At 40.1% G+C, this 25,361-nt stretch overlaps 1 protein-coding gene across 1 annotated transcript in view; it reads left to right on the forward strand.

Moving 5' to 3' along the window:
• Window positions 1-12,420: 12,420 nt before the first annotated feature.
• The window catches only part of znf385d (zinc finger protein 385D), a 66,033-nt gene continuing 53,092 nt past the window's right edge, over window positions 12,421-25,361 (forward strand). Inside the window, exons 1-2 of the mRNA XM_046045340.1 lie at window positions 12,421-12,636; window positions 22,190-22,332. Coding sequence (XP_045901296.1) covers window positions 12,615-12,636; window positions 22,190-22,332 — 165 coding nt within the window. The 5' untranslated portion in view covers window positions 12,421-12,614. The remainder of the gene's footprint in view (window positions 12,637-22,189; window positions 22,333-25,361) is intronic.

The raw sequence follows: 25,361 nt of genomic DNA on the forward strand, positions 1-25,361 counted from the left end.
CAACAGCCAAGCTGCTGAGTAAATCTGGAATTGGTTTTATTGCTAGAGCATGACTTCCCTGATGTTTTCTGCTTGGCCAGTGTGATGTTTTCACATCAGGGTTACTGGACTTTTTGCACTATTATAATTCCTTGAAATAAATGTGACAAATGTTTCTGACAAAAAGGACTTCTGAGGCCTAATATGCATTTTATCTTTGAATTTAACCACTTTCTTACTTAAACACATAATCAGTGTTTTGGGTCAAAAAACATCAGAGACTCGTGACTTGACAACTCTCCTTTGAAAGTCAGACTTATCTAATGTTTCAAAGATTAGCAACTTGCCAAAGCAGGGTGACCCATACCCATTGTATGGCAGGAGTCTCTGGAACAGATTAGACTTTTAAAAGAAGGATTCACTGACAAAATATTCAGTATAATTGAAGTCTCCCACAGTCTGATAAAGGCATTCAGCTGAAGCGGAGGAAAGAGTTCCTCCTTCATTTTTGTATTCAGAGCATCTTCTCAACTATTTTTAACTCCTTTTAAGCTCTGTTTCATCGCTGCAGACACCATGTCATTCTTCCTAATATAACTGAACAATTAAATTAACAAATCAAACGTGAGTAGAAAATGATTTCATTACAGAATTCCAAGGTGGTACCTCCTTCGTCAAAGTTGGTGACATGACAGGGTGATAAAAGGCTGATATTGACACTATTTACTGGTATGTTAACATAAGCCAGCCTGACAGATCATACAAAGGTGTGAACTGACAGTTGATGTGTTGAGAATGACAAGTAGAGCCAGGAGGAGATGTTTTGCTCCTTAAATCCACCAAAAACCTTTTGAGGTTCTCGACTCATTGAATAGTTTAAAAAAAGGATGATTGTATTCAAAATGTGAATAGAAAATTAGTATTGGTCCTGCATTCAAAATTAAAAACATGAAACATGTAAGGAAAGATTTTTAGTGAACATATCTGAAAAACACTGACTCACAACATATTTCATTTGTGTTTCTATAATTCCTAAGATTAGGTAAGGGTCATTAAATAGACCTACTGAAAAAGTCAGTGGTGACATGAGACAGGATGTGTTCACTTCAAGAGAAAACACCATCTTTCTTTTATTAACCAAAGTGTTTTTTTAGCCTAAACCTAACCACACGTGGGAAGCACAACCGCGGTCTCAATGGTCAAAGCCCTGTGCTTTTGGGATTTTCCAGGTTTTTGTGGGGGTCTTTTATCAGTTTTTTTGTTTCATGTGTGTGAAACAGTTGATGCCATAAAGGATGCAAAGAAGGAAAAACAATGGGAAGGAAGATAAAGAATGAAAGGAGGATTGTTTCTCCTAAAAGTCATTGGGTCATCCAGATGAAACAAGGCTTTCTCCAATCTTACTGAAAAGTCCACCAAAATTTTTATCAGACGACAGTGAAATTTATCTCATGTTGAAGTTAAAATCTTGAAACTCTGAAAACTAACTGGGATCTACAGCTGATAAAATGTAGTGTAGAAAAACATGTCACACATACTTCAGGCTGTAATGTGATGGAGGAAAAGTTAAAAAATCTCCCAAAATGTTAATACTTCAGTAAAGTACCAGTTTTACCATACTTAGGGTAAACATACGCATGTTAAAACTAAGTATCTCAGACAAACCATTCAGCAGTCAAACTCTTTTAAACTGCTTTGCAATCATTGTTCTTTTGGTCTCTTGTTACTGCTCTGAAACCTCCCTGCTAATAATCACAGTACCAACGCAGGGTGCCGTAACTTATCCGCCCTGCACACTATCTGTTTCCAATTACCTCGTTGGGTAAAAAAGGGGAGTTGTAGTGGTGGACTGCACTGCGAGGATGCTTTGATCCTCTCTGCTGAAAAACTCCAATGCAAAATATAAAACAATCCCAACAAAAAATAAATAAAATGGATCAACAGTTTGGTGAGCGGTTGAGCGTTGCAGAGAATGCAGTCGCAGCATTTTCTGGCTGATTACCTGAAATCCTATTTCTATTCCATTTTCAGTCTAACAGCAGCTGAAAGTCTAAGTGCAGTGGTTTATGTGTCATTTTATTTCTTAACTGCTGCAGGCTACAAACTAACCTGGCCTGAAACTCACAGAGAAGAAAAAGGTTCATACCTTCAGTCTATATGTCAATAACAATGATTATATCCCTTAAAAGCTATTCTCAACACAGAGATCTTTGGATGAGTCATTGCCATAACTGGAAGCAGTTAAAGGCCCCTCTGATTCTTACTGCTGATGAGTGTTTTGCTTCTTGTGGTGTGGCCTCTATATTTCTGCTCTTTGAGTCTTCTTCGAACAGTGGATTGTGATACCTTCACCCCTGCACTGTAGAAGTGGACAATCAACCTAAAAGGCAACACCTGGGCAACAAGAAACATCTGTCAGTCACATGTTTTGCTCACTTGAAAAATGGGTGAGTTCAAACAAAAGATGGTATGTCCTGAGTTGTTTAACACATCTAGATGTGAATACCAGGAAATAAAAGCTGAAATTCTGAACTCTTGTCTCATACTCATCTTTTGATCTTAAACCCAAATGTCTTCAGTGAACAAGAAAAACAAAGGAATTTGCCTTACTGTTCAAATACATTTGGAGGAGACTGTATGTGCTTACTCTAATGCCAAGTTCTTTTCAAAGTACTGCCACTTGCTTCAGTTGGAGTATATTGAATTTCAGAATAAAAGCTCTTCCAACTACTTTGCTTAGCCAGTGTTTTGCCCCACAGGTATGAGCGTTTATCTCCTGCCTGTTCGCTATTCATCCAGTGATGTAAAACACATGGAGAGGAAATGGTGGGAACCCGGTTCAGTCCCATAAGGCTTAGTGGGAGGGACGCAGGCCGCAGCGCCGTCGGCACACATGTAGGCTGGTTACACACAAGCCACATTTGACATGGTGCAGTTTTATGTAGCATTGCAGTTCATAAACCCTCCATCAAAGTCACCAGTCATCAGTGTAAGACTCGGTCTACTTAGAAAAAGCTTGTGGTTGAGTTGACGTGGGCCACAGCGTTCTCATCTGGTGTCGAGTTTCCACCATTCTCTCCGTGAATGACTCATAATCGCACCTCGCTTCCAAGCAAATAAAAATGAAACACTTCGGCTTATTAATTGTAGCTTTACTTTTTTCCTTCTCTCTGTTGTCATGACATTTCAGTTCAGTGCTTTACTAATCTTAGAACTGTTGCATGCGAATAAGAACTGAACCTGGACACAAATGTATTGCAAAAAATGTCATACTGCCAATTCTTCTCTTGTTCTTAACATATTTCTTCCCTTTTTTGGCTTTTTGTTTTGTGAAATGAGATGATTGATGATGATGATGATCGTGATGATGAGAGTGCGAAAGTACGACCACATCACACCCATTCTCTATTCACTCCACTGGCTTCCCGTTTCTGCTAGGATTGAATACAAGGTCTCCCTTCTCACCCACCAGTGCATCTATGGAAATGATAATTATTATTATTATTATTGAAATAAATAAAAAATAAAACAAAAATATGGCAGGTAATAGAAAAAGCATCAAGCAAAATACCCTTGAAGTTTGAATTTTTGTGCTTGAATTTCTTTGAATTCTTTTAGAAGAAGGCCAGGAATTTCACAATTTTAAAGGCTACTTAGCCACAAAGGCCAAGTTCTAGGGCAGCAAGTCCATCAAATAAAACAAGTTTAAGTTTATTCTATTGTTTTATACTTTCTTAATGATAAGTACTAACTTGTCAATAACCATGACCATTCATGACAACAATAAGTTGTCAATTTTGATTACTGCAGCAGGTCAACCTTTTTTTTAATGCCCTGCCAGGATTGTTTGGTTCACGGAAAATTACACTGACGAGTGCATTGTCTTTATAAAAGTTGTGTTTCAGCAAAAGGCACTGATATAACTAACTAGCCAGCCAGACCCAAACCTTGCTTGTCTTATTCCTATTGTCTTCTGTCTTACCGCCTCAGCTCCAAAACCTTGACTAACAGCTGAACTGGTATTGAGGATCTTGAGGAGGAGGATGTGGGCTGAGCTGCCTGGCACAATAGGATGATTAAGTCTGTTGGCCGATGCTAGTTCAAACCAGGCTCAAAATCAAATCCACCACTGGTTAAGTGTGCAGCACTTCCCTTGATGTTCATGATGTCGTTGTTGCCCAATAAGAAATCAGATTTTCAACAAGAAACAATGGTGTCTAAAAACCGTGTTGACAGGGAAGAGGCAGAGGAGAAAAAGGCAAAATCTGCTGGTGCAGCGTGGGCGGGGCATGAAGGCCACTGTTAGCTTTAAGTATGTTTATTTTCATTTAAATGAGATGTAATTATTTCAACCCACTGACAAATTGCTTTTACTTGTTTTTGAGTGATAAAATAGAGGGCTTTAGATTAAATGTTCCAAACTTATAAATTAAAACAAATAACTGACACATGGATTACAGTCCTAAGATATAATAATTCACTTACTAAATGTGTGTATCACATAATGTTTCTGGTAATGGGTCAGATGGTGCCACATAAGTCCCGCAAGACTTTGATTTGTTAAGGGCCAAGAAAATCAGAAGAGTCTCATTTTTCTGTTTCTTTACAATCCTCCAGCTCCTCTTCTCGTCTCTCTCAGACGGCTGGTGGATGCCTTTGGAAAGTCGAGAGTCTGCCTGTTGATCAGATAGCCCTATAAGTAATGAAAAGCGTCATGGAAGTGACAGCAAGATAAATGAAGTATCCTAGGCTGCACTCACATGTGGTGCACTGGGGCTTTTCCTGCAGGGCTGCGGCTGCTGCTTAACCACTATTTATGGTGACAAATAATGCCCCATTCTGCCACCGACACCTGCGAGTCAAGGTTAAAAAACATATTTGCCACAGCCCGTGCACGGCGGAGGACGACAGGATGGGGGAACAGGGATAAAGGAATGAAAGTTGGAAGGGAGGAGGGAGGACAAAGAAGAAGGAGAAGAGAAAGGGAGAGCTGCCATTTCAGCTATAGAATAAACCTTTTCAGTGGAGCTGGACTCTGTGGGGGGTTGGGGAGATGGAGGGGGGTGGACAGGGAGAATGGGAATTCACGATTAATTGAAAACATCTGTGCTGTGCAAAATGGCCGCAGCAGAGGAGTCTGAAGGGGATGATGGCAGAGAGGAATTTCACAGCACACTTGAGAACATTTATTATATTTTATTCTAGATTTCTTTTCAATCTTGAGGAAACAGCTGATGATGTCAACTGTCTGGCTGGATATCTCAGTGTGTGTATGTGTGTGTGACCAGGCAGACATCACTTTGATCAAGAAAGCATCTCATTCGCAGTCGATACAGGCGGGCCAGAGCTCGGTAGCGGTCAATTCTGTCTGACCTTCAGCAGCAGCATTACAGTGGGCCAATCAGACAGAGTGTGAGTGTGTGTGTGTTTGTGTGTGTGTGTGTGTGTGTGTGTGTGTGTGTGTGTGTGAGATCAAGTCAAAATCCAGGCGTAGGTTAAGCATGTGTGGAAATACCATCCAAAATACACATATACACCATAATAGAGATGAACACACACAGACAATCCTGCTGAAACCTTTGGGATTGTTTGAACATCTGTTATCAATGCTGTACAAACACAACACATCTGTAGGGAAACAGGTGCAAATAGGTACACTGTTATGATTCTTGTATACGTGCTCCATGTTTCAACACACAAATACACATGTTCAAATTTCACATGAATACAATCATTGTTTCCCTGTCTCCCATGCTTAAATCAGAAAAACAACTCAAAAAAATAATTAGTTTTCCCTCTTTTCCCTTTCAATTCCCTCTAGAAACAGAAGCATAGCTGTTTTCTACTCAAACTCAACAACTTCAGGGACACACAGGACGCCGCAGTAGGTCAATTAATTAGCGAGCAGTGGCCTGGCTGAAGCGCATTTCTCTGTGCCGGGCCAACAAGCAATTCTGCTCCTCTACTCTTTTCTGAACATTTGGCGACACTCCTGTGTGCAACTTTGATTATTGCAAACAGGAACTGTTGATTCAAATGGAAGTCGTGTGCTTGTGGTTATGACATGATAAGTCATACATGATATGACAAGTGGAACATGGACATCATATGAAAAAAGCACACTACCGAATATTAACGTTACTGTCAGCGTATAGAAGCCACCCAGGCTAATCATTTAGCATGCTAGCAAGCACAGTAAATGCAACCCCATTTGAAGACAGCATTAGTAAAGTATCTACTTCAAAGTAAATTGAGGTAAAGCAGTCTATGGCTCACTGATTCTCTATGATACAACTTTAACAATCAACCAGGACAAAAAAACAATGCATGGAATCAAATCGCTTAAAAAAATTAAAAGTAACTGTAATCAGAGCTGAATATGTACCAGCATGCTTAACCTGGCATTAACATGCGCTCAGTATTTGGACAAGGAAAAACAATGCACGGTGTAAATTACAGTTTTTTTCAGTTGCTAACAAGCGTTTACCTGAACTTAAGATACTTTATCGAAACGCTCAACACTCCAACACACCTACCTCACAAAATTAGCCAAATAGTACATTTTCTGCTCAAAACCACATTTTGTTCTTTTACCTGTTGGGCACAGGCGAAAATGCCTAAAATAACATACCCAAAATGAATCAGTAATAACTCCTCAACCATTTGGCTTAGATGCATAATTCTGGTCTCCTTTGAAAGGTTAGAAGCTAAGGAATATAAATCCATTTTATATTAATATATTTATTTTACCATTACAGACTACATGGAGATGGAGAGATTTTCATCCTCGCCTGGTAAAAAAAGCAATATTTTAATGCAAGACACCATCAAAACCATCTTAAGGAAGCAACTGAATATCTTCTAATACACCTAGAATGCAATTGTAACTGTAAAACTGTAATTATCTGCATCAATTGATCCAGCTTGAGTAGACCTTTCATTTGGTGCATGTCTATGTATCTCCAACGGGTTGGCAACAAAATGACGAAAAACACCATGTGTTCCAAAGCGGCACGTTTCCTTTCTGCAGAAAAGACGAGAGCAGACAGCTTGCAGGTATTGCCCAAGATGGCGCCCGCTGAGACTTGAGAGACTGAGAACTATACATTTCAAAATGCCAAAAAACATTGTCTGTATATACAAACTCTATCTATCAATCTATCAATCATAGCACAACGAATTTTTAAGTACAGACATTTGATGGCATTACAAAAACTGCATTTCTTTCAGTTCTACCTGTATAGAAATCCATTGTTTTTGTAATTCAGTTTCCTTTTTCTGTAAACCACCGTACATTTTTGGCTTGAGGAGTCGAATGTGTGCATTTTTGGCAACAAACTATGTAAAAGTGAATGAGTCATCTTTACTTTATAGAATGTAGTGTAGGAAAAATTGTAAGTGACAGAATTACAGAAGTAAAGTTTTATTAGCAACATGAAATTGCAGCCAGGGATCGACATGTGTAAAATACTGTCAAATTTACGTTCCTTCTCGGCCACTATGCTCCTCCTATGAACACTGACTGGCTCTGCCATCCCTACACAAAGCAATTTCAGTCCCGGCTGTTCTCATCTGTAACATCACAAAACAAACTACCACATGCCATTAGCTAACTTCAAGAAGCTAATGAAAACTCATCTCTACTGAGAACACCTGTTAATATAACATCATTAACCCCTAACCTCGGCACTTCCTGTGCTGTTCTTCTTCTAACTCCTTGCAATTCTCTTGTATTGATTGCACTATTCGTTAACTCTTACTTCTTTCCCTAGGTATTTACCCTATTGATGCTGGGCGTGCTACTGTAATAGCTCTTACTAGTATTTATTGTCACTTTTGGATCTCTTACTGTATTGATGCTTGTTGCATGTTGTTTGTCATATGTAAGTTCCTTTGCATAAAAGTGTCTGCCAAATGAGTAAATGTAAATGCACAATTGCACTGAAACAAAAAATGCAAAGAAGCGATAGAAACAAAAATGCCTGTCCTGTTCTAATCCTTATCTTCAGCCTTTGGTCAGATCATCCATCATCTCGCGCTATGCACCTGGATAGAAACACTTACTGGTTCAGCTACTCCTCCCTGGCCCTCTTCCTTTCCTTGACCCAACTATTCTTCTCCCTTCTTCAGACATTATTCTTTCTTTCTCTCATCCTCTGTGTTGTTCTGTATCCACATTGGATAAACTCAACTCCAAAAAGTCATCTTTTTACTGCATTGTGTATGTAATTGAAAGAACTTCAACACCTGTCTATGTCTCTGGTTGAGACTGAAATTAGCTGTGGTTGCTATTTTACTCAAATTACAATAAATTAGCTATTTCTTAATGTTTCTATGATAAGTTCACTCAGAAATACTTATCAGTTTTTTCACTATCGATTTTGAGCTGCTGTTTTAGCATAGGTAGAGAATTTATACATTATTTAAGGTTTTGAAAATAATATCTTCATTTCTGACATGGCCCTGCGATGGATTGGCGACCTGTCCAGGGCGTAACCCGCCTTTCGCCCGATGGCAGCTGCGATTGGCTTAAGCCTCCCGCGACGCTGTACACAGGATAAGCGGTTGATGATGGATGGATGGATTGATGGATGGATGGATTTCTGACATGTTGTGTGCATTTGTAAATAACACAATAAACATCCATAGTTTTGGTATTTTGTAAGTCTGTACATGAAGAAAAACTTAGCATTTTAGAAATGGGTTAAATTTGTGGAAAGAACATGAATTGTATTAATTGTATGGTATGAACAGGCCGATGTTGGGCTAATTGTGTTTAGAGTTTTGAAAATGTGACTACAGATTGAACAAAAAGATGTTAGTGGTTGTTAAAAACTGTATGGCATTCTGATCGGAATGGGATCGGATAGGCAAGACCACTTATGGAGGTGGTCTGGCTCACATTGTGTTCAAATCTCAGCCAGGCATAAATGTGATCAACGAGTTGAAAGGTCACCTAAGTTTGTCTCTTCCTCTTGGTTGAAGCGAGTCTGGCAAAAGCTACAAGTAATAGCAGTAGCTAGCATGTCATACCACACAAAAGTGATCTAAAAATTAATGATGTTCTTCTATGACATTGCTTCCCTTTTGTGTGCCATGTTTGCTGCAGCGTTTGCCAGCCTGCCTAAATAATTTGCATACTGAGATCCGATCACAATTGCAGCTGTAAATAGCTTTAAATCTCTGTATGTGTGTACAGGGAGATCCAGTGTTGCGACCATCCCTGATGCCTCACCGCCACCACCAAAAAATAAAAAAAAATGTGATAGTAAGAAGGGCTGCTGTACAAAAGCCAACACAGTTTGTGTTGACAAAGCAGACAAATGCATTCTTTACAATAACATACAGTCAATATCATACCAGGAGGGAACTGATGACATGCCATGACTTACCCAGCTCTCAGTTTGTGTTATTTAATCATCATTTTGCGATGATGATTACATTTAAGTCACAATATAAATCACAAGATAAATACAAGGCCAAAAAACCCTGGCATGTTGTTTGACAACACTAATTACTGTTAGAGGACATTTTTCATCACCTAAAAGATTCCTCTGTGCTGCTGGCAAGAAACATTAGTAAAGGAGTAAAGGAGTACACAGTAAAGGAGATTTTGCAGGTTCACACGGTGCAGCTTTCCCTTTAGCCAAACAAACATGGCAGCTGAAAATGTAGCTGTCAATGTATTTCCTTTCACATTGTGCAACTACAAATCATCACCAATACTGACGATTTTCTTATCAAGTCAAATGTATAATTTTCATATAATTCATATTTTCGTTGCATTGCACAAGAGGAGGGGGCATGTGTGAATGTGACTGTGTTATGTGTGCTTTGCAGTTGTAATGTTGAAGGGTCTATGTGTGTCTGACTGTTTGTGTTTTTGTAAAAATGGGTGCATAAATGTCGGTGTGTGTCTGTGTGTGTGTGTGTGTGTGTGTGTATGGCTGTGTGACTGATCTTGCGTATTTTCTGTGTTTTTTGGTCTATTTGTGTGTCTTTAAGTGTTTTGAGCATCTTTTGGTGTGTGTGTGTGTGTGTGTGTGTGTGTGTGTGGGGGGGGGGTGCTGTACACATATCTTTTATTGAGCTTGTCTTTGTGTGTGCATCTGTATCTGTGAGTGTGTGTAGTAGTTTTGTGCATGTAATAGCTTTCCAGAAATCCTGTGTGTGTGTGTGTGTGTGTGTGTGAAGGCTACAGATAGTGGGAAGCAGCAGCAGTGTCTCATGGCTGCAGAACCAGAGCAGCAGCAGCAGCAGCCTGATATCAGCTCCTGTTGAGTCTGATTACAACCAGCCAGAGGAAAAAAAAACGAATCTTGAAAAGAAAGAGAGACAGAGTGTGTGTGTGTCTTAGTGAAAGCAAAACAAGACAGAAGGGAGCGAAATGCAACAAAAAGACAGCCTGGGAATGCATGTGTGAGCATTAGAGAGAAAACAAAAGAATGAAACTCATCAACAAAGGGTGAAAATGATGTGTAAAAGAGGAGGGGGAGAAAGACAAAAAAGACAGAATCAATCAGTGCACTTACATGTACTTAAGTAACTGTGTTAGTGACAGCTTTCTGCAGTAATTTGATTTCTTTAACATGGTGTAAACAAGAAATCAGGTTCTATAATTGGTGTAGGCGATTAGAGAAACATGATTACCCCGCTATACTTCTGAAGGAGAAAGAGACAGATTTTTCACTGTGACAGCAGAGCACCAATCGTAGATGTAGTGACGCATTCATGTTTCAAAATAATTAAAGTCAAAGTCTACCTAAACCGTAGTAGCTTCCATAAGTATAAATAAGTCGGTTTAACAGACTATTTGTAAAACATGAAATACTGTACGCTCTCTCACTACAGAGCATATCCTCTCACTGCGACATCAGTCCAAATATTCCAACAGGCGCAATTCAATCCACCGAAACACACCAAAACAACATCTTACATCACCAGCCTCTTAAAATAAATCAGCCATGGTTTCACAGGTTGGGTACTTAGGAACAAGTAACAAAAAAAATAGGTCTCTTCCTATTACATCAATACGAATCATTTTAAATCCAAGATGGGGCAAGAGTTCTTTCTCAGTCTCTAACTGGAGTGCTCAGTGCAGCAAGTGATTAAAACAATTTGGCCTTTGGTGGCAGCACTGAGCGCTCCGCTGCTGAGCACCTCTCCAGTTGGTGAGCAAGAAAGAAAATCTGCACCATATTTGATTGAACAAGGTTTGTACTGAAGCTAATTGAAGATAGTTCAGTCTGTTAGAATAAGTTTCTTTACACTAGCTTGAAGTTTTTCTAATAATTCTTTTGCCACATGGGGTCAGCACAAACACAACGCTCACATATTTACACGTGTTTACAAGTGTTAGCACACAACTGCCTTGTGACACATCTACCAGATACAGAACAACATTATCATTCATTTGGAGTCATGTTTCAGGCAAACTGGAAAATATTAAGCCCAAATCCTGGGGGAAATATCTGACTCTTTAGCTGCTAAATGCTCCACTACTTGCATTAGCTGTTGCTAACCTTGACTGTCGTTTGGTGCTGGGCAGGTAGTGTAGCAAGGTTTCCAGAGTGTTTTTTTTGCTGCGGCTGAAAATGAGATTGGTGAGAGCAGTGAGTCAATCAGAACAGTGAAGTTGTAAGCCGTAAAAAACCTCTGTGAGATTGTAACTACAATATACTGATTACTGCAGTTTTAAAAGTACATTACCTACCAATCAGTTCGTATTTTCAACATTGTTCTCATACCCTTTTTTTTTTTAAAACACTTGACTTGTCTTGAGTATGATGCATTCTATAATATTCTACTTCCTATGTGTTGCCCAATTTCAAACAGAACTTCTTCTCGCAGCAACCTGTTTTTTTTATGTATGCATGTAAACATGAAAGGGATAAAATTATAAGAGACAGTGTGTAAGAGAAGAAAGGCAGTGAGAGAGGGAAAACAGACTGCAAAGATATTTATCGAGGTGGAAACTAAAAGAAACAGAAAGGAAGAGAAAGAACCAGGGGGGAGTGAGGAAACAGTCAGAGTAAAGAAGCAAGAAGAAAAGGATGAAGCTGGAGGTGGAAGCAAGGAAAGGGGAATAAGATCAAATAAAGGAGAGACAGCGGGGAAAAGCAAGGAGTGATAGTGAGAGAGAGAGGCTTGGTTGACACATAAAACAAAGATGAGACACCTAGGAAGACAGACAGAGAGAGAGAGAGAGAGAGAGAGAGAGGCATTTGTGGAGAAGAGGCTGTTGCTGGAAAATGTAGATAGACACCTCGGAGAGAGAAAAGAAAGAAGCGAAGGGATCCAGTGTGTGGAGGGGCCAGAGAGAAGGAGGAGGAGGAGGAAGACAGAGGGGGAGGAGGGAGGGGAAGAGCTAAAGAGGAGGGGAGGGGACGAGACAGGCAAAGGGAGGACCAGTACGAGGAGAGAGAGGGGCAGATACGGAGGTCCACAGACAGCAGCGCGTGCAGAGTGCAGCATGCAGACTGGCCATTGACGCTGCTGTTGGATTGAACACACATGCACAGACGCACACACCCCTGAGGAGTGTATGAGACATGCCCAGGCTGCTGTCCATGGACACACACACACTGGCAGGTCACCAGAAAGGAAATACAGCAGACCCCAGAGCCTGAGGAGCTATGGAGAGCAGCATGTTCTTTGGTGAGTTTGTATTTATTTATGTGTGTTTGTTTAGTGTTTAAATGCATAACCTCATCCCCTTGCATCTGTGCAGATTCCTTCATCAAAGCGTAAATGTGTGTTCTGGATACGATATAGAAGCATGAACAGAAGAAGCGCTGGTTTTCATTAAGGGAAAAGAGCTTGAAGTTACACACCTAGAAGACCTGTTCTATGTTTTTTATATGTGTGTGTGTGTGCGTGTGTGCATGTTCACTGAATGTGCTTTATCACAGTCAAATGCAGAGTATAAGTGCACACTCCCCCTCTACTAAATGTAAATGTGTTCCAGCCTGCCTGTTACTTGTTCTGGAAACTAAAAAAGATGGATAGGAGAGCTGGTTGCTTTTAACATCAGAAAATAAAAAAATTAAAAGTTGCACACTGAGGGATCCTAAAAATGTTGATGAACCTGCTCACCAGGTAACCCCCTTCCTCACGCTCATCCTCTGGTTTATTGGACTAAATCCCAGCTGTTGAGGCTGCTAAGAATCCAAGCTTTGGGATTTCACTGTAGTTATTTGATCAGTGACTGACCATAGGAATCCAAATAAGATCGGAGTTGCCAGCCTCGAGAGCCACTTGGTATTCCGTATAGGATATTTAGAGAAATTTAGAGAAAGGCCCCCTCCATTAGTTTTTATGGAAGAGACTGGAGGAGGCTTAGGAAGACTTAATGCGCGAGTGGCTTCTCGTCAAGTGCTCTTCTCACGGCTGGCTTACAGTCACATAGGAGGAATAATTACACAGGGATCCGGAGTTCTGAGGGGGTGATTTGTTAAATGAAAGTCTCTTTTTTTTATCCCTGGGATTAAAGCGATCTGAAGTTACAGACCGTGGCTTGTCAGAGCGAGAAGGATTTTTTCTTGTAATGCCATACACAGAGGAGGGGAGGGGGGTTGGAGTGCTGGGAGCTTATAGATGAATAAGCTGTCAGGTGCAGAGACACTTTCGGCTCTCTGAGATCTACTGCCGATGTTGGTCAGGTGTGCAACTTCTGCAAAGCAAAGAGAAAATAAAGGTGATGCATGTCTGATTGGATGGATGGGTTTGGGATTTGGCCCCGTTTAACCCAAAATCTAGAGGAATGAAAGTGGAGAAGCTTGCTGGGCCTGAGACAAAGAACAGTTCAGACAGGTTTCTCTGGTTGATGATGCATGTTTTGTCCGCGTTTTTATCACACAAAGTACTATGAACCATCTTATCTCCACCACCCAAAAAATAAAAAAACAAGGAGTAAAGGCCACTGTTTGTGTATAAGATGTGGATCGTTTTAACATTTATGAATGCAATCCTGAGTGCATAACAGCACTGCACATAGAAAATAGATGGTATCTCTTAAAAGATTAATAGCACTGTTCACCAGCTCTGCAATGCTGCTATTAAACTGGAACATGTTTTCTGTTCAAAAGATTAATATCAGGTGACTTATCATAAGAACAGCCCGTGAGACTCTTGACCTCTTCCCAACAAGACACTGAAAAGGAAAAAAAACCCAAACACATCAAAAGCTGTCAACGTACATCAAAACCAGGCAGTAACATAACTGTAACCCAGCAGGCTACTAGGTCTTGAGTGTGTGCTGCAATCATACAAGCTGTAATTAGTGATGTTGAGTCGAAAGGGCCGGAGGAAATCTATCTGTGTCTGGCTTTGTGGTCGGCGTTAAGCAGTACGTAGGCCTAAATGTCTCTTTGGTTAACCTCAGATTACAGAGCACATGGGAAGTGATTGTTGGATCAGATTCAGAGACAGCTGTGTTTATTAGTGAGCTACACTCATGACAGCAGCAAGAGCTACAGTATGCTAGTCTGAAGGGGGTCGAGGCAGCGTCTGTTACGTAGCTGGGAGCCAAATGCATGCTGTATGCCACACGCTGGTGAGATTTATGATATTTCATAGGAATACAGAGCATATCCTGTAAAGGTTAATTGGAAAATCAGTGAAAGTGTAGCTTTCAAAAAAAAAAAAGAAGAAGAATGAAATGAAAAAACACCCTTTGTAGTCACTTTGTTCAGTTTAATAGGGGTGAAATTATTTTATCTTCCTCGCTTGAAGAGAAGTACTGATCTCGGAGCATGTTAAGGGTCACAGAATACAATCAGCAAACTCCATGAAAACACAAAGGTGTTAATCACATCTGGAACATCATCAGCATGCGAATGACTTTGAGTAGAAATCAGATTTATCTAATAATTGGATTTATGTTTGCTGAGAGAAAAGCAAGCGTGTGCAAGGGCGACCTTTTTATTTCGAGGCTCTCTGGCTGCGTGGACTCTCAGCTTCTCTGGACAGATCTTATCGGAGGAACAGCGAGGTTCAGGACACTTAGGAGGCGGGAGGTGGAGGAGAGCGGCACAAGATGATTAATTATTAATGCCAGTCGGCGTCCTCCAGACATCATTTTTACTTTCTCCCTCTCTCGACATTCTGCTGCAGGAGTAAAAACCCAGTGCCCAGATAAGTGAATCTTACAGGAAGGGCAATGCAGAGGACAGTCGGAGTCTGAAGCATGCCATGATATGGTAGCCATACACATCTTTTCCAATGAGATGCTCTTAATGTCTCGTACTCTAGGCTATGTGCTGCATCATTAAACACAGCCTCAAAGAGAATGGATAAACAAAGGCCAGTGGGTAAAAAACTTTAATCAATTCTGATCTGTTTCAGATATTTCCAGAAGTCAGATCTCATCTCAGTTCTACATCATTACATTTCTGGGCAAAGTAGGCACAATACAGCATATCCAAAAGCCCCAGGTTCAAGTGTGTCAACTGGTTTGTGGTAATTTGACTAATTAAAATTATGTTTAAGAATATGCACCCCTAAAGCATAATAACATCTGACAAAATAAGGTCTTCAAAGCTGTATTAATTAGTTTTGTTTGGCCACTTGGATGAAGAACTCTGAAAGAAAATGCAAATCACATACTTTTAATTAACAGATTTTGAACTTATATAATTTAAACATTGAAATGATGTGGGAATATAAAGATATGGCTAGTAGACTTGGGCGGTATTTATTTTCTTACCTTCCTGACTGACCGTATTTGTAGTGGTAAAGGTGAGCAGGAGATGTACAGTGAAGGTTATAGTTTGTCAGCGAGAAAGGCTGCGGCTATGTGTGTGTGTCTGTGTGCGTGTGTGTCTGTGTGTGTGTGTGTCGATTACTAGCTACTGGAAAAGTGAAAGGGGTTACCGCGTTGAAGGTGATGCCAGGCAATTTCACGTATCGCCCGCCTATGTTGAGGGAGCACACTACGTCACTTCAATACGGCATCTCTGTATCAGTTAAATAGAAAGAGGAACGTCTGTGTTTTGATGGAACTGAAAGTCATACAGTTGGGATTTCTAAATACCCTGGTATAGCGTAATACCATGTCCAACTCTAATGGCTAATGTGTTATCAAACAGTTTTCACAACCAGCAGACATAGAGCAACATTAGCATTCATTTGGAGTCATGTCAAATGTCAAATGTTCACAAGCTAGTTGCTAACCTTGACTGTCTGTCATTTCGCGGTTTTTAGAGGTTTTTTTTCCAGTTGCAGCAATAACACAGATGAGAGTGAACCAAAACAGGAAAGGTATGGGCTGTAAAACAACAAGCTGAAAGATGCCTTAACACTCCATATTATTTTGGGTGATAATGGAACCTTTCTCAACACATGTAGTAATTTGATCTGTTGTTAATATAAAAACATTAATTAGTGCAGCTTTAAGGTCCTGCTTTATTACCTTGACATTTTCAGGCTCTGTCCTGAAGAGCGTCTCTACTGTGTGAACATCTAGTTTGAAGACTTTAATTATTTCAGTGATGTGCTTACGTTCAATATTTTAAAATGTATTCATTTCCTATTCCAGAATAGGAAAATGCTGTAAATAGGTACCAAGCAGCTGATTTTTTTCTGTGGCCCACTTGCAGGTAAATCAGGCCATGATCACTTCCCATTTTATGATTTATGTTTTATTTGAATATTTGGTGTTAGTTGGCTTTAGGTTTGTGGTTTGAGAGCTGCAGACAGAAGGTAGCCACTCTTGGCAGCTTTCTGTGTGTTCTAAAATACAAATATGTGGATATATTTTACATAAATAAACATTTTATAATCACTTATTTGCTCTCAGTGGCTGGATGAGATGCTCATAATCAGTAGTATAGACGGAGCAGATATATAACCGGGCTTTTCATCTAACTCAATGAATGAATAAGACTAGGCTTAAGACTAAACTCGAACTTCTGTTTATGTTTTATGCTGCCTAACTCCCAGGCTGCTCAAGTTTTTTAATGACCTCACCTGCTGACCTTTCAGCGTGGAGTGACTCTCCTAAGCTACTCTAGATGCAAAGTAGATGACCATGTCAGAGACTCAGCCCATGGGCCCTGCACTTTGCCCTTGGAGTCACAATTCAAGAGCTGTCGACAGAATTCTAATATTAAGATTTTTTAGCCAAACTCAAGTCTAATATTGACACTTCTAACAAAGCGATAAGCACAGATGATACCATCTGTGCTTATCTGCTGGAGCCTGCTATAACAGGCCTTAACAGGCTGTCTTAGTGCTGGAGTATCTTGAAGTCAGTCTGGTGCTCAAACGTCCGGGTTAAAGTTAAGTTTAGCACTCACAGGCTCATTTTCCCGCTCTGCCTTATATCTTGCACTTTTGCTGGTGGCGACACATGATCAGGCCTCAGATCAGGCCATCAGAGAGTTGAAACTGCAGGCTGGAATGTGCTTTTTGCGTTTAGGCATGTGTGCTGGATTGCGATTGTTTCACAGTAGGATACAAAAGAAAATAATCTGCCTTACAATCTGTCCTATTATCACTCCAACTGTTTGAGGTTAAGGAAGGTATGTGAGGTTAGAAGAGGTTAAATCCGCAGCTTCCCCCAAGGACATGTGCTTTGGGGGGTCTCTGGGCGCTGCGCGGTTTGATCCGGTTGCGGTTTGGAGAGCTGCGGTGGGAGTGTAGGGCAATTGTCGATGCATCTTGATGCATTGTGGGTTTTTTTTCCCTTCCCTGTGCAGGGTCTCTGGATGGCTGCTGGCTCGTTTAGTTTGTGCATTGGAGTCCGGGGGAGGCATTTCCTCGTTGGCTTGGAGGGACCAGTTTGCGTCCCTGTTTTGCTTCGTTGGCCTCGGATCCGTGCTTCCCCATTTCTCTGTCGGCCAGTTGTTGGACCCCTCTGGACACTGAAGTATAAAGTTAGTTTTCGGGATGTGCAGTGTGGGTGCGGGGCAGGGCTGTGCTCCAGTTTATTCTGGGCTTGTGCCTGGAGTTCTCGGCCCTTGACGGGTGGGTTGTTGGTGGCATGCAGCTGAGCTAGTTGATTTTTGCCTCGTTGCTGGTTTGGCTGGTGTTGCACGGCGGCCTGGGGGCGTGCTGTGCACGTGGGCTTAGTTTTTCCGGCGGTTGGGGGGACGGCGGATTTTTATTGGCAGGTGCACGGTGACCTGCGTGACGCGTTTGCTGCCGGGCTGGGACTTTCTGCTGGTGTGGGATTTGCGGGGGGCTGCCGGGCATTGGGTGTCGCCGTTAGGCTCGTCACTTGTGCATTGATGTTGATGATTGCGTGGCATTTGGGCGTTTTGGTTGTTCGCTGTGCGGCGGTGGGGGAGAGCACACTGGTCTATGTTGTGTGCACGCCGCGGTCGGTCCGGGCGCTGCTCTTCCGCGGGTTACGCCTCTTGCGTTCCATCAGCATTGTGTTGTCAATTGGCATTTGGATGGTCGTTTTTATTTATTTATTTTTTTTTGGGCGTCTGTTGTTTGGGTCGGGGTCTTCCGCGTTTGCATCGCGGTGCATCTGGGAGTCCTATTTTTTATTTGTTTATTTTTTCTTTCTCCCACCCCTATTGGCAACTGGGGTTCTTGCCTTCCCGTTGCTGGGGTCAGTGTGGCACAGTCGTGGCGCCCCACTCTCACTAACAGCTACATTCTTTAACAGGCTTATGCGCACACACACGTACACACACACATACAGACACATTCACCCACACGCACACAGACACACACAGTCTCACACATAGACACAAACAAATTTAGTTTGTCCCTGGTAGAATTATTCCTGATTCTTTTCTATCAGTTACTTATTTAAATTAATTATTCCAGCTCTCGTGGCTGTGCTTTGTTGCTTATTTATTGTGCGTAACTGTTTCTTGTTTTCATTTTTCTCTTAGTTGTCTTACTATGTCAGCTGTTTATTGCTGCTGTTCGGCTGGTTGTCTTTTACTATTATTATTATTTTTATTGTTTGTTTGTTTGTTGTTTTTCTCCTCCCCATGCCCCACTCTCTGTTCTATTGCAGGTTTCGTTGCTTTCTGCAATTGGTATTTCCCCCTGCTATTCTCTGTTGTCCCCACCTTCCATCCCGCTTCTCTTGCATTTATTAATTCTCCCTTGTCTGGCATAATATGGTATCCAGCTCATCATACTCTATACCAGACTGCTGGGCAGGACAGGTTTATAAAAAAAAAAAGAAGAAGTTAAATCCAGTAGACACTGTCCAGTGAGGACAAGAAAGGTATTACCTAAAACACTACTTAAGCACAATTTTGTGGCACTTTATTTAAATTTTATTCTACTTTTCTATACAACTATAGCATAAATATATATATTACTCGACTATACTTATTTGACAGCTAGTTATTAGCTCCATTACAAATCTGGATTTGAATCTAAGATAAATTTAATCTATCATTGTGTGATAGACAATACGTTTTTTAAAAATTTAATTTAATTAACTGTTAAAGTGTACGTTTTTCAGAAAGCTATGACACTTACCTATGTCTCATAGGCAAGCACCAGCATTGACTGCAACACGCTGACTGATTGACACACATACAGACCAATCAGTGTTGAATTGCATTGTTTGTGTTTTTATGTTGGTTTAGGTAATAACATGATAAACGTCTATGTAAGCGCAGAAAACAAGTGTTTATTATAATTATTATTTTAATTGTGATGAAAACCGAGACAGTTTGGCTGTAACTGGGAGGTTTTAGTGTTTTGCAGATATTTGTCGGGCCTCGGGATGTCTGATAACCATATATGTATTTTACAATTTTTCACAGTTTAGTAAATGGAGTGTTAAATTGTTGTATTGCTATTTTTACTTATGTAAAGAATCTGAATACTTGAATGTGTGACTCAATAGAAAAACTTAAAAAAGACTTTTGTTTAAGTGACCAAGAAAAATTGATTTCTTGGTCAGCGGTGGAACTAATCACCTCTGTGTGATGTTACAAAAAAGTCACAGACTTGATGACATGTCAGATTTCAACTCCTACTCAACAAACCAAACATGGCCCTATCAAACAAATTCACATTTACAGTTTGTCACTCTTCATCCCACTGCAGACTAATCGCACACATCATCTGTAATGCGTTTAAAAAGGCTTTTTTGATTGTGCACGTAAGAGCTGTGAATAGTGGATTTGACTGGGCGCAAGGAGATGCCTGCCTGAGGGCTGACGTCAGGCCGGCATGTCGAGATATGGCACGGTTGGATGATCCCTACAGAAGGACATGCTTTGCTAAAGTTGGGACTAGGACGTGCCTCCACATGAGAGACTGCATGTGTTCTTTTTCCAACAGATGGCATGCGCTCCGGTGACTGGAGGGAGAAGACAGAAGACAGAGTGAGAGAAGGGGGAACAGTCTGTGGTTTTCCCCTCTTCTCTTCTCTTCTCTTCTCGTCTTTATGACTTTTGCTTTTTATTTACCCCTTACCACTGCCTGGGGACCGAAACGTGGCAAACCTTGTTTTTATTTGTCTCTAGACGGTGGTTTGATACTGTATCTGCCAGCACTTTAGAGCCATGCTGGCCCAGAGTTCCACTGTTGTTAAATGTGCAGCGATAAAAAAAAAAAAAAAAAATTCTTCCCTCTGGTTCTCATTACAGCTTTGCGAAATGGCTTCTTTAATTCCTAATGTTTTGGAAGGCTGTGATGGTCTTCTCTTCTTTTTTCTTACGTTTTTTTTTTTTATCCCGCCATGTTGAGCCCTGTGCTGTTTCCAATTGGTGGTTTATAAAGCGCTCTGCTGGCGTGGCACACTCACATGTCAATAAAAGTGAAGTATTTACTTTTGTTTTTCCTAGAGATGTGTGGGCCAGGTCCTCCTGCCATTGAATCATCTCATAAGACACAATGGACCCGCTGCAGTCATTCCAAATCCACTATTTGTGAGGACAATTCAGAATTAGAACATCTGTTTCAGAGAGATAAACATCATTACACCATCACATACTGGTCATCTGCACGTATAACTTGTTCTCACTACATAATTTGGGTCTTGATTGTGAGTTGCGGAATTCAGAGAATTTATAAGCCTGCAGCCAGTTTATCACAGACATGTTCTTTGAGCCAGTTTACAGTAATGGAGACCATTCTCTTAACAATGGCAGTGGTTAAAGTGTTGAAATACTTAAGTAGTAATGAAGTACAAGTAGCAACCTCAGAGTGCAAAAATACTCAATACAAGCAGACGTCCTGCAGTCAAAATGTTTTACTATAAGTTTAAGTAGATACAGTAACTAAACATGCATTAGTGTTTACCTATGTATCAACAATGGATCCTTATAAAATGTCTTAACATACCTTGGACATGTTACAGTGGTGATGAAAATCCCCAAATTGAAATTTGATGAAAGTGTAATGAAACATTTTTCCAATGAAAGGTGTGAGATTCAGGTTTTTTTTTGTGTGTGTGTGTTTTTTTTTTTTACATGGAAGTTCAGTCCTGATCTCCGAATGAAGTCAAGGTCCACTTATTTGTTGCTGTTTGAGCCTAAAACCACATCAAACAGCCTTCATCAACTGAGATGGTGTGATATGTAAGTGGGCCTTGACTTCTTATTGCATTACAAACAATGGAAATTCAGTGTGAAATCATGGAAATTAAGTCATATTTTTTTTTTTTTATTATTATTTATTTGAGCCCCGCTACCCTGTACGCAGGATAAGCGGTTGACGATGGATGGATGGATGGATGGATTTATTTGCGCATGGAAGATCATTCTTGACCTCAGTGGATCAGTATGTGTGACAAACTGACCTCAACTCAAGGTCCACTAACCAGTTATTTTGGCTCTTTCAACCAGCTCCTTGCAGATTTGTAGCTTTTGAAAGCTTAGGAAAACAGCTCATATACTTAAGTTGACCATAAGTTGAGATTATTACAAACATTATACACTGGGTGTGAAAAGAGGATGAGACTTTGTAAATATATAATAAAAGCCTTTTTTTACTTTGAAATGATGTTGGTGATTTGGGGGCTTTCACTGCTCTCACATTCATATTTTTACTCCTGGCATTAATTTAAGACACTAGGACTAAGGTAAGAGATATCAGTTTTGGCGGCCTTGGTGGTGCTAGTAAATTAGATGACTAACACAGATAAGATGTTACACAGTGCAAAGAGACTCTGAAGGTTCAGTTGGATGTAAGCCACAGTAAAGTGAAATATTTTGGCTCAGGCTTCTGTCTCTGTTGCTGTCTACATTTCAACATGCTGCCTTTGCTCTCCCTCCCATAGGTAACACATGTCAAAATGGCCTCATGCCTGCCCTGGTGCGTCCCACCCTACCTACTGTACAGACCTCATTGGGCATGAAGCAGTTTCTCCCGTTTCCATTGGATACAGCCTCAGCGATCCGCCTCTTCCCAGGATTAAACACGGTGAGTCTCTTGTGTGTCATGTGATCTGATCACAGGCTTTCACTATGGTCATTCTGAGGAATATCAGTGTTTTGAAATATTTGGGGACATCATTATTTAAAGCTGTTGTCACTGAGTTAGAACAACATACAATAAGCAGCTTTTAGCGGTGAGGCAGCGAGGTCCGATTTTTCTCAAACTCATTTGGTCAAGTTCATGCATCAGTCATTTTTTATAATGCTCTTTCATAGATACCCATGAATGATACAGTTATGAGCTTAAGGCAAGACTTCAAACATGGAATAAGTAAAATGATGTTGACAGTTAAGAGCACATCTTTATGTGGGAGAAATGTATGTTTTGTTGTGCAAACATTGACTATTTCGGTGTATTTACAGTATATTGTTGAAACCATTACCATGTAATTTCTCATTTGGTAATGTAAAAATGCAAATTAAAACTTTAAAACTTAAAAAGAAATTATTTTATAGTGCACTTACTCTCCAGATAGTTTGCATATTGTACTCTATATTGGTTAATTAATGACAGCTATGTCTTTAGGCTCTGACACCAAAATTCCTATTCTTATTTTCTTTGAGGAATTTGGCTGCTGAGTAAAACTCATCTCCTTGTTAAAAACTTCATCTGTTTTCATTTTTAACTCAAACACAGAAATATAAATTTTCATAGAAAGTGTTTAAAACCGTTGACTGTCTCATTCTAGTAGATAACAGCTCTGTCCAAAACATGAAAAACATTTATTTTAAATTCACGGTGCTTTGACTGTCTCTTTGAAAACCTACATTTCTTGTCAACTGGGATTGGCTCCAGCCCCCCTCGACCCCGTATGCAGGATAAGCAGTTGACGATGGATGGATGAATTATAGTTGATGGAGAGGATGATGAAAATTGGTACTAATTATTGGTAAAATAGAGATTTGTTACACTTGAATTAACTAATTGCAATTAAAAGCTAGTGTAACCTAAAGATTCAGTATGCAGCAGGTCAGCCGAACATGCACAAATGTGAAGAATACAGTTTCTAAAATTAAGATTTACTTGGGTTGAAGTTAGCTTTTCTTTCACTGACATTCTTATCTTCTTTTTGTACCAAAGTCATAAGGAAATTACAGACTCATAAAATAAAGTGTTAAGAATAGTTTTTACATTGAATGATCCCCAGCTGTGCACTACTTCTTCATCTTTTCTGATGCCTTTCGTAGCCTTTCAGCATTGCTGTTGTTGGTCAGTGATGGAAATGGAAAACAACTCTCCAAAATTAACCCAGTATCAGCGGAAGCTAATTTGAAACAAATGCTGCTAATGTGTAATAATAAATGGTTTATTACTTACACCCCAAAAAATACATCTTACTTCATAAGTAGGGTTGGTGTTGATCAATTATTAAAAAGAATCAAGACAACCCATACAACGTTTTGTTTTGAGTTTTGATACTAGCACCAATTGGAACGATACAAAAAAGCCCTCCAGGTTGCTGATTTTGACCCCCTACCATTCTATGCTGTTATTCATTTTGGCATGTTTTTATATATTATGATATAATACGTATACTATTTATCTATTCTTATCTTGATGTGAAAAAGGTTCCATCGCACAGAGCTCTTTTTTCAAAGGGGTGTTGCATTTCAGAGACAAACTCTTTAATTGACCATTTGTCCAGTATCGATAACAGCTTTCTGAAATGCAAAGGTAGCATGTGGCTACAAAGACCTCATTGGATTTGCGATCGGTGAGCCGCTACATTTTAAAAGTACCACTCACTGATGTGCACTTACGGAACCAGGACTCGTATGTACACTCATATGGATCTATTGATTTTCTTTTTGAAAGTAGAAAGTAATTATGGAGAAATATGTGGCCACGCACGGCTCGAATAAGCGAGGTCATCAAAAAAAATATGATGACTCCTGGAAAAAAGACAATCCCTGATAGATAAAAGCTTGAAAGTTCTTTTTTTCAGTGTCTTCATTTGAATTACAGGGATAGCTCAATTTAAAATCTGCTGGAACGAGAAGTTGAAATATGGAGCACAGCTGGATAAAAGAGAGAAAAAACACGCACATGAAGGGGGAAAAAAGTGGAGACATCATGGAGAAAAGCCCAGATGACCTATGGGACGACAGATTAAAGAGAGTTTCATGAGAAAGTTCAGGAATACTGCGTCCCTTTTCTCACTACGTCTAATCTGTATTTAACAGACTTGTCTGCAGATAATGAGTAATACACTGGGAAGACTCCAAGTGGTGGAAAGCTGATACTAGATTATCACAAAGTAATCACCTCTCACTCTCTGTCGCACAGACACGCAAACACACACTGCTCTTTCAACCCTTTGATTTTCTCTCTCAGCCTCTTTCTTTTTCTTTCTCTTTGTCTCTTATTCTCTCAAACTTTCATAATCACCGGCACAATGTGGTGCAGTTGTAAAAGCAGGAGTTGATATCTGAAGCCTTGTAAAGGAGTTCATACACAAGTTACTGTTCTACATTCTGCTGTGCTGCCTACACAAGCCCCTTTTCAGCACTTTCAACACAAGTGTAAGTTTGGTTTCAAGGGTGCAACAAAGGAGCCTGTTCGCCAGCTTGTAGGTCTGATCGGGTTTCTTTATGTGTCACACAGCCGGTTGCTTGCTTGGTGGAAAAAAGATGTTTTGCAAATCAAATAAACAGTGCTGGAAGAACTGAAATGTCATGGAGGAAATGTCCTGGATTAAAATTGTTACTTGGCTAAAAGTAAATAAAAACTAGCAGTAAATTGTGCTTAAATAATAGACTAAAAAGTTATTTCTGTGAAGAAAGTGCAATTTATTTTTGCTTTTTGCTTTCAGATATGCTGAAGAAGAAAAAGATATTAGGTTAGGTTAGGTTCTTGCTTGGCCCATGCTGCACCCTTTCACCAAGTTTCATAGAAATCAGGCCATTCGTTTTTCCGTAATCCTGCTGACAAACAAACAAACTGCACTGAAAAAATAACCTCCCTGGAAACAAGGACAGAGATAAAAAAAAAAAAATAAGAGAAAAAGGTGATAA

This window comes from Micropterus dolomieu, linkage group LG03 (genome assembly GCF_021292245.1).
Source record: "Micropterus dolomieu isolate WLL.071019.BEF.003 ecotype Adirondacks linkage group LG03, ASM2129224v1, whole genome shotgun sequence".
Classification (NCBI taxonomy): Eukaryota; Metazoa; Chordata; class Actinopteri; order Centrarchiformes; family Centrarchidae; genus Micropterus; species Micropterus dolomieu.